General features: G+C 39.3%; 1 protein-coding gene across 9 annotated transcripts in view; it reads right to left on the reverse strand.

Moving 5' to 3' along the window:
• Positions 1-12532, reverse strand: part of GRID1 (glutamate ionotropic receptor delta type subunit 1) — a 557084-nt gene that overhangs the window by 519716 nt on the left and 24836 nt on the right. For 6 of the 9 annotated variants that reach the window (XM_069019128.1, XM_069019129.1, XM_069019124.1 and 3 more), the window contains exon 1: positions 9286-9329. The exons of the other annotated variants lie outside the window; for them this stretch is intronic. In XM_069019128.1, the coding sequence (XP_068875229.1) occupies positions 9286-9319 (34 nt within the window). In that variant the 5' untranslated portion in view covers positions 9320-9329. Of the gene's footprint in view, positions 1-9285; positions 9330-12532 lie in introns of those variants that run through there. 9 annotated transcript variants of the gene reach the window in all.

Genomic DNA, 12532 nt, shown 5'->3' on the forward strand with positions numbered 1-12532 from the left:
AACATCCAATTTAGATGCATGTTAACACATTCTTCTGGGGGTTTTATCAACATATAAACTTCTCAGAAACCCAAATCTGTTCTTTTACGCAGAATTATTTCAAGAAAATCCTGCAGCAATGCATCTGGTTCATCTGCTCCCTTTCTGGTAAATACCAAGCCCTTTTTATAAATAGAGACATTTTGGATGAAGGCTGAGAAGCTACAGTGCAACAGTGCCATCCCCTGTCCGCAAAAGTCATTGTCTCTCTTTTGGAAAAGCAAAGGCTCCACCTGTGCCTGCTGTACCGACATGGAAGGTAACCGGAGAGCAGCAACACAAGTGCCACGTGCATCGTGGGAACGCTGCTGGGGAATTCCTCCCCACAAGCTCAGTTCTGAAAGAAGTTGCTTTCTAGCTAGTACCATCGACTTCGTGTCAAAATAAATTGCAAGGCGTTCCACAAATTGTACATTTAAACTCAGTTTTCATATCATCCAGCATGCAGTCTGGGGGAGGGAAAGCATTTTGCATCTTTTTGTAGTAAGCAGAAAGGAGGAAATTCCCACACACTTCTAGACATCCCTGAAGAAAATCTGTTCATCTATTCCACTGCTTTGCATATCCACTTCTGTTTCTACTGGAAGCAAGAAGCGCTTATTACTAAATGTCCACCCAAGCACTGCACCAGCTGTAACACCCCACAGCCCAACATTAAGAGTTTAAAACCTGAATTAGAATGAAATAGTGCAACACAAATAGGGGGTCCAAAGAAGTTTGGGAGTAAGCGGGTAGAGGTATGCCCAAAGGTATTTCTCCACAGAGTTTTGGATGCTGTTGTGTATCCAATTAGCATTTTTCATTTACAGGGCTGCTGTAGGGGCTTCCATGGGCTAAGTGCATGGGCAAGACACATTTACTCTGACACCTTCTTTTTTTGTCTCTTTCAGATGCTAACTTTCATCCTCTCTGTGGTATCAGGACAAGAAGAAGAAGAAGAAACTGAAATTAAGCAACAAGCTGACCATGTCATTAGTTACTCACAGTTACCAATTCCCTGCACTTAGCAGTAGAAATTCAAGCTAATCATTCATTGCTAGAGTTAGGAACAACTTAAGTGCTCTCTACAAGTGTCATCTTCTCTGAAGGTTTAAAAAAAAAAGTTCCTGACAAAATTCCCAACAAACAAAAAATCCGCAAGCCACACAACTAAGATATTGCACTATTAGTGCCAATTTCCCAAACATATCTCAGTTAAGTGCAAGTAAAGCCAGAGCCATTTGCACAATCTCCTCCAATCTCTTCTTCTTACGGAATAATACTAAATCAGTCCCGCAGACCAAGAGCAAGCCTCCCTTCTAACCACGGGAAAGTCTTTATCTGTCACCTGCTATCCATCCTCTCCTACAGGCTACAGTAAGACTACTTTAAAGAAAAGTTAAATCACAAATGTGAGAGGTTTCCCCTGATTACCCTGTTTCAATCACAGTTCAAACCCATCTTTAAAGCTACTGCAAACTGATTTGTTGTGTTTTCTCATGTCAGCTTTATCATGGTGACTTCTACTGAACAAGTCCAGGGAATTAGAGCCTTTTAAATCACTTTGAAGTCCAAAGTATTGCCTCTTACAATTGGCCTCTTGGGAAACTGCTGCTGCAACAAAACTGCAGATTTTGAAGTCCTTATGCGGCTGCGCTGTGATCCCCTTGCTTCATTAGGAGCAAACAAATTGTCAGTGGTCTTCTACCTTGGTTTTTCTAAACCCATATTGACCCTCCTTCTGGGGACCAGTGATGGGACTTCACTGGGACCTGGTCATCCCTGCCAAGCCATGTCACACATGGCCTTATCACGGCAACAGAAGAAAAGCTTACAAGGAAAAGCAGAAAAGAAGCCTTACCCTTCATTCACTGCTGTCCCTAGAATACTTTCAAGAACCCTCAGCTTTCTTCTTGGTGGTTATGCATCCTTGTATTAAAATGATCTTCTAGATAATCACCCTGCATGACAGGTTCAGCTTACTATTTATGTTCCAGTTCCAATCTGCAGCTGGTATTAGCTTAAGCTCATAAAGTGATTCCATGTGGGATATGATAAAAATGACAGACATGTTGCCTGAAATATTTTATTTCTTATTTTCATAAGCCTGAAATATTTTATTAGAATCCTATCTATATGAGAAGCAGAGTCTGATCTCTAGCTAATATCTGAGCTTCCACTAAGCAAGTCAGATTCCACTTTGTTGTGAACAGGTTATTATCATCAAAGCTAACTTGATAGAGCCTTTTCAAAAAATAAATCGGGGGCACAGGACATGACACAGAAAACAAAATCTAACCTCTGAAGTTAATAGATTGCTAGTTAGCACATAGTAGTTAGCTTCATCTTAGACATATCGGGACATCTGTACATTTTCTGAAGACTGATGTGATCTCTTCCTCCTCAAATAATTTGCAATTACCTTGATTTAACTATGTCTGGGTAACAACTGGTTTTAACTGCTGTGAAAGCTCACAGCAGCAAGTGGCTTTGTGGAAAATCACAGACAGCAAGATAAGATCAACCTACCCAAATAAAGAGAAATCAATGACCAGTATCACATAAGCATAAATCCCAACTACAGACAAACCGATATGACTGAGAATCAGCTGTGTCACATATCCCAAAGAAATAAGTTCAGCAGTTATAATTTAATGAGGAAATATTGCTACAGGAGTCACCAGGTGGTGCTGTTAAAAATGCACATGTTACTAGAGAAATTATGTCTACTCTTTGAAGAGATACTGTCCTATTAAGCTCCCTCTCTGTTTAGATGCAATCTTGGAGCAGAATTATGCTAGGAAGAAACAGTCAGTATTTGACTATTTGACCAAATCTCCCAAGAGGCACTTCCTCATGCCATGCTCCCCTGCTCCTACACTGAATTTATAGGAAGCCTTACTTAACTTATACTAAGAAAATACACACATTTTGCCTCCAACACAGGAAAAATTGACTTACGCAGCCCCAGCTCCAGGATAAAACTGAAGAACAAGATTAAACCCAAGATACATCCTGGATCTAAGAGATAGCAAACTATTTCCACCAGGTGAACAGAATTACCTGGTTAGTTCTGAGACTTTCTTCTTTGAGTGGTGTTCTTTTACAGAGTATGCATACTTGGTGGTTACTAAACAGAGGAGAGACCACTACTTGAGATATGGGATAAAAATTTTTACTCCTTACAATAGGTCTTTTTGAGTTCTGACCCCAAGCAGCCTAAGAACCATCCTCACTGAAGACAACATAAAACTAAGGCCTACATGGAAATGCAACTTTTCTTAGTTCAATATTGTGAGTCATGGTGTGCCTAAAACAATTATCCTGGCAAAGGCATGGAAGGACTTTATTGCTGTTCAATTAACATACTACAAAACAACTCTTTCCAAAGCAGCTTATTTTCTTTCTACTCCCTAGGAACAGAACCCCATACAACTGGAGTGGTACAAAAGTGACATTTGGATCCAGAATCATAGAAATTCTTCTTTGGTATCTTCTGTGGTAAAATTAATATACATGACATCACTAAAAAAAAAAATCTGTTCTAAAGAACACCACCACCTTAGCAAACTGGAGAAATGTTTCAGAAGAGAAAGTAAAACGCAGAACATCTTTCAGCAGAGAAGGTAAAATGCAGAACATCTTCCAGCAGATTCCTTGCTGTATATTTATTGCTGCTATTTGAAAAGTGAAGAAAAGTATTTCCTAAGAAACCACTCATACGAATTTTACATGGGCAATTCATTTTCACACTCACTTGATTCTGGGTAGGATACTGTTATTTTTGCGCCGGGTAGAACAAGGTCTACTTCAAGCCACTTCTCAAAGAGTGTGATTTCCTTCAAGGCTAAAGCAGTCTTGCTGGCAGAGAGCTTCAGCTTCAAGAGATGGCAAGATAAAGCCAGCGTGATGGAAGAGAAAAATATCCTGTGAGTATGGCATGTGCCTCTCTATGTTTCATCTTTAAAATACTTGTACCATGCTAGCACCCACAGATTCTTCTCCGGAAAATAGGAGTTCTTACCCTAGAATCTACTAGAAACTTAAAAAAAATAATAAATTTTAAAGGTTTTTTTAATTTAAAAAAAATTAAAAGAAGAACAAAATTCCTACTCTCTGTTACCAAGAAGTTTGCAGCATATTTAAAAGTGCGTCACGGAATAAATCAATTTAGATTCAATTACCAAACACCAACCCCCTCACAGCAGTCACATTATTCACATGTAAAGTGCCACAGGATCTTTCAAGGCTTTATATGAAAGGTCAAGGATTTAAATGCACATTTTCTAGACATAAAGGTGTATAACAAAGGTAGAAAAAAATATACAATCCTCCCCAACTGGCATCCAAAGTCTTTTATTAATCTTTAATGTCACAATGTTTCAAGTTCAGTATCTGTCAGCCCCAACTGGAAATATTTAGGGATCCTGAAAATCATCAGGTTTTCAAGAAGCCTCTTTTTGTATCATTAAAGATACTAGCACAGAGTTACAGCTGTGCTTAGGCTGTCTCAGCCAGGTCTCCAAGCATGTCCATGCTGCCTTGGCCGTGGCACTGTCATTCCTCATCTTACGCCAACAACAGGAGTCTGGGACTGTTTCACATTTAGGAAACTCCAGATGAGCATAAAAGCCAAACCACTACAAAGCCCTCTGGGTTGGAGGAGGTATTTTGATATTGTTTGAATTATTTTATTTATTTTACATATTATCACAACAAGGCAAAAGAAAAAAGATTTTTAAAAATCAGTAATAAAAAAAGCAAGTAACTTATTTCCTAAGGTCTTGTTCAGATTTTCTTTAAAATGCCATACAACTCCCTGTCTTTTTAGACATAGGCTCCCCACCTGCTCACTACTAGCATTTAATTAATGTACTTCACATTTTTCTGCTTGAACTTCTCAGTAAGTCAGAGTTTTACTTTAAACCTCTCTGTAGCCCACCTTTCATGCCAACAACAGCTCTCTTCTTTCCAGTTAACCTCATTTAGGCCAATTTCAACATAGCTACATGCTCAGACATTAGGTCAGCCTGCTAAGCAGATCCAAACAACAGGGGTCATTAAAACCACACCAGGATTAACAACTCCACCAATAACTGCATCAGGAAAGGGACGGTCATCTTCATTTTCATATTATGCCAAAGCAAAATTTCAGCCCACTACTTAAGTGATTTTTGAAAGAGCAAAAATCTATAGCCAACATACACAACACTGGGTCATAAAAATTAATTTCCAAGTGTCCAGTGAGAAGTTAGAGCTACAGTTTTCATACAGGAAAGAGCTTGGGAACACATGCCCTTAAGAAATCTTCTCCAGTAGGTCAATTTTAAGAATAAAGTCTAGCAAGAACGTTCTGCAAGAACTGTTGTCCTACCTCCTACCTGACAGTAAGTAACTTCTCATGGTAGCAAAGAAGCCTAAGGGTCCAATACTGAAGATCCCAGATCCTCAAAAAAAGGAAAAAATTCTAAAAAGGAGGAAAGGAGGTTGCTCTCTTCCCCCTTCTTGGCTGAAAACATCCAAGCCACAGATGGAAAACAATAACCTAGCCCTCAACTAGGTGCTGGCTCTAACTGGGGAGCTGTATTTCTTTTTCAGTGGTTACATTCTGCAAGAAAACAAGAACAGCCCTTTATGGCACAGTACTGAAGCAGCACATTGTTCTCCTTTTACTGTTTACAATTCCAGTTCACTGCCAAATCACTTTCTCAGGAGTGCAACAGCCTGGCTTCTGACTGCACTGGCATACCTGGGGTAATTAAATACCTTGATATCATCCCACACTTTCAGACCACTCTGGTCCACAGAATAAAGTCAAAGTCACTAAACTTTACAAGATATGTGATGGGGAAATACTGACTAAATGGTGACTTTCAAGTGCAGAGTCAGACTTTTTAAAGTTACAAATGTATGAACTCCTATGTTCATATCACGTTAAACAGATGTTTCTTAAGTCCAGATACATTTAATTGCTAATGAAAACCCCCAGAGATGGGGGGAAAAAAAAGAATCCAAGCACCAGCCAAACCAGAAAGGCTCCCATCTCCTCTCTGTCCTAAGGGAAAACACATCCCACAAGCTCTGTAAGCTAGAATGCTGATTTTAATATTACTCTTGAGGATAACAAATAGCATAAAGCACTTAAATACTCTTTGAAACCTCCATTTGTACCACTTACCATAGAGTGTAGTACACAGTGTTGTACCAATACTGTTTTCTTTCCATTTTAAACAAAATTAATTCCCAAGTTTCTCTTAAAAGGCTCTCAATGCACTTATCAATCATGCTCACATGCACATCAGTTTCGAAGCTGTCATTTCATGTATTCAGGTATTGATCTAACACTTCATACAGCCTACTCTAGCGTTTACCTCAATTTTCAGTCCTTGTGATAACTCCTGAAAACTAAGTGAAAAATAACTCTTTGCAATGGCTTTAGAGCACACAGCCTAAGATCCAGTATTTAAACTCACATGGCAGTAAGATCAAAAGCCCTGGTAAGATTTCTTCATTTTGGTAGAGCTGCCTTCAGATGCTGGTGTTCCTGAGCACAACTGAAGGTGTCAACTGCAGCTGTTATTTTTCTCTCAAACCACACTATGAACAAAGAAAGTCATTCCACGTTCCCCATATTCACTGTAGTTCTCCAAAACACATTAGTATGCAGTTTAAGTATTGATCCTGCAAGGTTTGTGAAATTCATGTTACTTCAAGCAACAGAGAGGAGGGGGGGAATAAGCAATGCAGAAAACAAGGCAATGTTTTCATTTCAATGATCACTATGTCCTTCTCACTTCCTTCGCACCAAACCCTCAGAAATAAGAATCCCTAAGGAACCCAACTCATGAAGTGTTCCATCACACCAAAAATCCCCACAAAAAAATCTTCTTGCCAAGCTGTGAATAACTGTCCATAACACACTGCTCAAAGGAGCTCATAGTCAAATGATGGCAGCCTGTACTCTCAGAGGTGGTTTTCTACTCCACAAGGAAAAAAAAGTAGAAATGGCACATTGATACTGGCACATATACAATAAGTTCATTTCCATGCAACTTATTTTTTATCTCAATAGCAATACAAACACATTGGAGAAACTTCACCCCTGCTGAAAACACTGTTAAGCACTTCTTGTATATCTGCGGTATTTATCCTGCCAGTAGAGAAACTGCCTTTGCTAAGGAGTTTTAGATCTATGTACAAGTCATGACAATCAAGTTACTGGAATTGAAAACTCTTTTCTACCAGTAAATGCAAAAAGACAATTGAGTTTCCAAGCAACGATTCTGCTACTCAGACACACAGATGCTGAGCAGAAAGGCTGAGAAATTGCAAGGTTCAACATATGGTAATAGAAAGCCCTACTTAAGCAACCATAAACTGTATTTGCTTCTGCAAAGGTAAAGCAGAGCTGGGGCTTTATAGTATATACCATCCAATAATTTGTTTGTTTGAAGTTGGTTTGGTTTTATCTTTCAGAGGTGCGCTTTAGTGCACTACAGTGCCAGACTGACAGGCTCCCAGATCAGGGTCCTTTCCTGTTTGTGGGACAGCCTTCCCCTGGACAGAAGTAACACTAACTCTCTGCCATGGCCTACCTTACCAAAGGATCACAGTTAAAAGGGAGGGGGGGCTCCAGCATCCAAACTAAGCTTTTCCAGTGTACTTATGGACTGGCTGCATGATGTCTCTGACATGCAGTTCTCTGAGGTCTTTCAAACTCTTCTTTTCCCCTAGACCTGACAATAGTGCATGGCCTGAGTCCCCAGCTCAGTCCCATCACCTCAGCTGCTCCATACAACTGCTGCTGTGAGGTTGCAGGCTGTCTCCTGCAGAAGCAGTTATCCTCCACAGGCTCCAAGCTATCCACAGCTCCTGTGTGAAACATCGCACCTGTTGCAATCCTCCTCTATGGTCAGTGTTCCACCCAGGCACTGTGCACAACTGCTCCTCCTTAAGCAGCTTGCAAGCCTCTTGTGTAACATACACTCTCTTTCTACAGACTAGGTACTAGAAAAATAGGACAAAAACCCTCAAACAACCAAACAAATCAGTCACAAATGCTTCATTCACTTATTTCAAATGAGAGGTATAAGAGATATACCTTCATCTCTTAAAAACAGCCAAAACCAAATACCCAAAAAAACCCGAAACACAAACAAGCAAAATACAAAACCAAAAAAAAACCTCTTTCTCCCCCCTCATTTTACACTTTCTGTACACTTTTTAAATGAAACCCCAGCTGGAAGCTGTAACAGAACAGAAAGGCAATGCAAAAGACCTTAAGTCAGATCTCCCAACAGGGACTGTGCAGACGCACATATACAATCCTTACCTCTGGGGATTACATCTTCACACCTCAGTTTTGCCCCACACAAACTCAGAAATGAGTAGGAGAACACAATGTAGAGACTAAGAAAATAAGCCTACAAAATATTCACTGTAAATAAGGTAGCACTAGGGTTAATTTTTGCTTAGTTTTTTTCCCCACGCTCCCACCTTTTCCTATTTTAGAGAGGAAAAATACCTTGACAGGATAAAACAATTACAAACCCCTTCAAGATTCGGATTTTCTTTCCATTTTGGAATAAAAGCAGCAGTGTTAATTTAAGACCAGACTAAAAGGCAGAGAGAAAGAAAATACATAACATAACTGCTCACAGCACAGGAAACAGAATTTAAATTCTCCGCTTTTGAAACATGAAGTAACTATAAATCCCACTAGGAGAAGGCCATTTGCTGACAGAGATTGTAGATAGCAGGTGTTAAATTACTTACTGTCCATTGCCATGAATACAAATGTATTGAGAATTACATTCTGAAAAATAATAAACCAATAAAAGAACAGAGTTCAAACTGACTCCCTGGGAAACAATGTAAACTAGCCAAGACAACACTTCACAGATCAGAGCTGTTTCCAGACTGGCTAGAGGATGTTTGCCCAGCATGTCTTTTACATTACATTAACCTACAGCTAATATGAGACTCATTTTTACAAACACCATATTTAGATAAGTAAAAAAAAAAAAAAAACCACACCCCAAACTACAAACACACAGAGGATCCCCTGCAAATAAGCAGGTCATAACTGTTAATTATTCATGGTGTGCAATTACAGAGGAAATGGAATCCCAAATCTGTTCTTATGCACATACACAAAAATCCTAAAAGCTAATTCTCTTCTACACATAGGGGGTATAGACAGTATATCAAATATGTCCACAATTTACTTGTCACCATATGAGAACTGTGTTTTTCCCAAATGGTTACCATTGTGAAAATCCACCTTCAGGTTCCTACTCATTCTGATAACACAGCAGAGGTGTCCGCAGCACCTTCCTTATCAAAACAACACATTCAGTGCCTAAACCAGGTAATTGTATGGATAAGCTTCCACTGCCACTTGTGGATAAAAGTGCTGCAGCTGGGTGGATATAAATTGTAATGCACAGGTGTAACCCCTCACACAGCAAGCTACATGTGACCAGCGACAGTAACAGAACATCCATCAAGGGCGGGGTTGCTTATTTTTGAAATGAGTAGGAGCAGAAGAGAAGGCAGTTAGGGAAAGCATTTGATTTTATAAACACATGCAGGTTATTCCCGCAGTGTCCTTCAGTAAGAGATCACCAACAAGAACCTCTTTTCTGTGAAGGCAGCAGTGCCTGATGTCTCCCTGGTTACACTGCACAGTGCCTCTCGTTACTGTTTCAGCACATCTGAACTTTTTGCCCCTACAGAGATATAGAAATCTTTACAGAAACTGGTCACATATTTCTGCAATATCATTTTTTTAATCTTGCACCCAATAAATATTTGTTTTTGTTAGTGCCGCTAGCCGAGTGGCATTTGATAAACAATGAATACTGCAGCAGAGTTTTCTCATCAATCAAGCCATATAAAAGGCAAATCCAGCAATTTAATCTCCTGTTGCTACAAGCTGTCTAAACACAGTGCTTTTTAACAAGACAGTTTTGTTCTATGAGTACACACTCCATCCAAGTCTTGTCATTAATTTGAAAAATTACATGCATGATTCCCAACCCCTGGGAAACACAAAGCTATCTTACAACTATTCTTTAGAACTGAACTTCTTCTAAACAGAGTTGGAATGATCCCTAAGACAATAGTTGTCAAAGCAGAAAAATAAAATTTAAAATCCATCAAATGATTTCTTAAATGGTTCCCGATTTCATAAAGGTTTTCTTTGTTGGGTGATTTTGTTTTGAGAAATGTCCAGATTCTAATTTCAAACTTAAACAGAGGTCAAACAACTCAAAACAAATTCCTAAGTCACACCTATTACATAGGCTTGATTCAGAAGAAAACAAAAAACACACTTTTTTTCTCTGCTTTTCTAAAGCAGAAGGGAACTCCAAGTACTGGAACTACTTATAGATTAATTTTATTCACAGAGGGTCAAGTTCGATGTCTTTCAGTGACCAGAGTATTTGCTACTGACACTGGACTGCTCTGTTCAAACAGGGTGCAAACTGCTGCGATGTATCCCGTCTGCCCTGCAGGACAAAGATGCCCCTGGGTCTAAAGCAGGAAAGTCAGCCCAGAGCAGACGGGAAAGAAGGCCATTAGAGAAATCTGGAGCAGCTTTCCATGGAGCAAAGGGGGCAAAGACCCAGCCTAACTGGTGCTGAAATAGAGTCTAAGTTTATTGCAAGGATTGTATTACACAGCAGCCCCTTCAGTCCAAAATGATAATCCTCTCCACAGTTTATATCACAGACTCACTAGGCCTTCAGATGAAGAATTTTTATAAACTGAACAGTTTTTCAATTTGTCTCAAGCTACTGCAGTGTCATCATCCTCTTGGTAAAGAGAGCTGGCAACGACCAAATACCACCAAGCAGCTGCTCAGTACTGACAGGTTTTGCTGGATTCAAACTGATGATTTACTGTGGAAGTAAAAGTCTCTCTACTATTTTATTAATCCTTCAAGCATCCCCGTGTGCCTATTCCTTTATTTCCTGCCCCCTGCAGTAAAGAGAAGTTAGTTAGGAAAGGACAACCAAAACTTTCCTTTGAAGTGATACATCATTTATGCATTATGTAGAAATCCTTTTTATTTTGATTTGTGGAAGTTAAAATCTCTCCTGACCTGAAAATGGGAGCCCAGGACCTTCTGAATTTTTCATCATGGAAATACACTATAACAAATTAACTCTTTAATCCATTTCCCTTTTCAAACAAATTTTAAAATGTCAAGTATTTCACACTAAATGTACCGCCATGCAGAACATTTCTATCCAAGAATGATAGTGTGTCTTTCAGAATGATTCAAAATAAACAATCCATTAGTGAGAATGGCATCATTTTCTAAGGTGCTAACTAGCTGGAGAGTGAGTGTGAAAGCTGAATTTCCATTTAGCAAAACAGAAAAGATTAAATTCAAACTTCAAATTCATTTGCCCCTTTCTGGGGAGGCAAAAAGAAATTTAGGTGGAACAAAAGTCCCATGCATATGTAAGAAATTTTTCCAAACACTTCTGTTCATAACAGCAGAAGATCAAGTGGCTATTTTGACTTAATTTTCACTGTTATAGGGTATAGAGGCAGAAGTAGTTTAAGAATGCAGAGAGAGGGGAAGGAAAAAATGCCCATGACAACAAACTGAGAAAAGCCCTATTGACCCTAATCCGCATCTCATCTGCAAATAAAAAGGGAAGAATGACAGCGAAAAAGATGGTCTAGAAGCAGCCAAGTGAAGCAGGATTGTGCTGTGCTACCTGGGACAACACTGCTTGTCTATCTGGGAATATTCCCCGTGGTGACAAGCCAATCACAGGTAATCCCACTTAGGACCCACATGAAAACTTCAATTCTCCCAGCTGCCTTTTATTTTTTGCACTGAAACATCCCAGAAAAAGAGACATCCTAGGCGAAAGAAGAAATAGGAATTACTGTGCTAGGAGATAACACTTCAAAATCTGGTAGCATCGCAGTACCTATCTGCATATTCTCAGTAGGACAGAACTCACCACCATTAGTCAGTGCTGCAGTAATCACTTCTCTGAAGGGAACCAACACCAACCTGAGAATTTTGAATTCTGCTTGTATTCCAGCTCTCTGTTCTTTACTGTACTAAGGTAACATTTCAACCGGCTCACAATGTGACAATGCATCTTAAAAGTTATTTTAATCTGGGCAGGCATCCGAAATAATGATTATTTTATATCCTTAAATTTGCTGGAATAGTCATACACACTGCCAAGTGCTAAACAGGGTTTGTCTGTATAGCTAGAGAGAATGTAGCATCTGACTATCCCAAAGCAGTATTTTCAAGGTGTGCTTTCCCCTCCCCCTTGATTCAAAATAAAGGTTGCAATCATAAGCCTCTATGAACCTTATTTCATAGTGAATGCAAAAAACTAGATTAAGGCATTATTAAGCTTGTACAGATAGGCTCACAAATACCCCATGAAAGAGAGAGCTGAACATAAAAGAAATCTATTCTTTTTCATTGTCTGTTCTGATCATACACTCTCTACATAAAAGCATAATT

This window comes from Aphelocoma coerulescens, chromosome 6, assembly GCF_041296385.1.
Source record: "Aphelocoma coerulescens isolate FSJ_1873_10779 chromosome 6, UR_Acoe_1.0, whole genome shotgun sequence".
In the NCBI taxonomy this organism is placed as follows: Eukaryota; Metazoa; Chordata; class Aves; order Passeriformes; family Corvidae; genus Aphelocoma; species Aphelocoma coerulescens.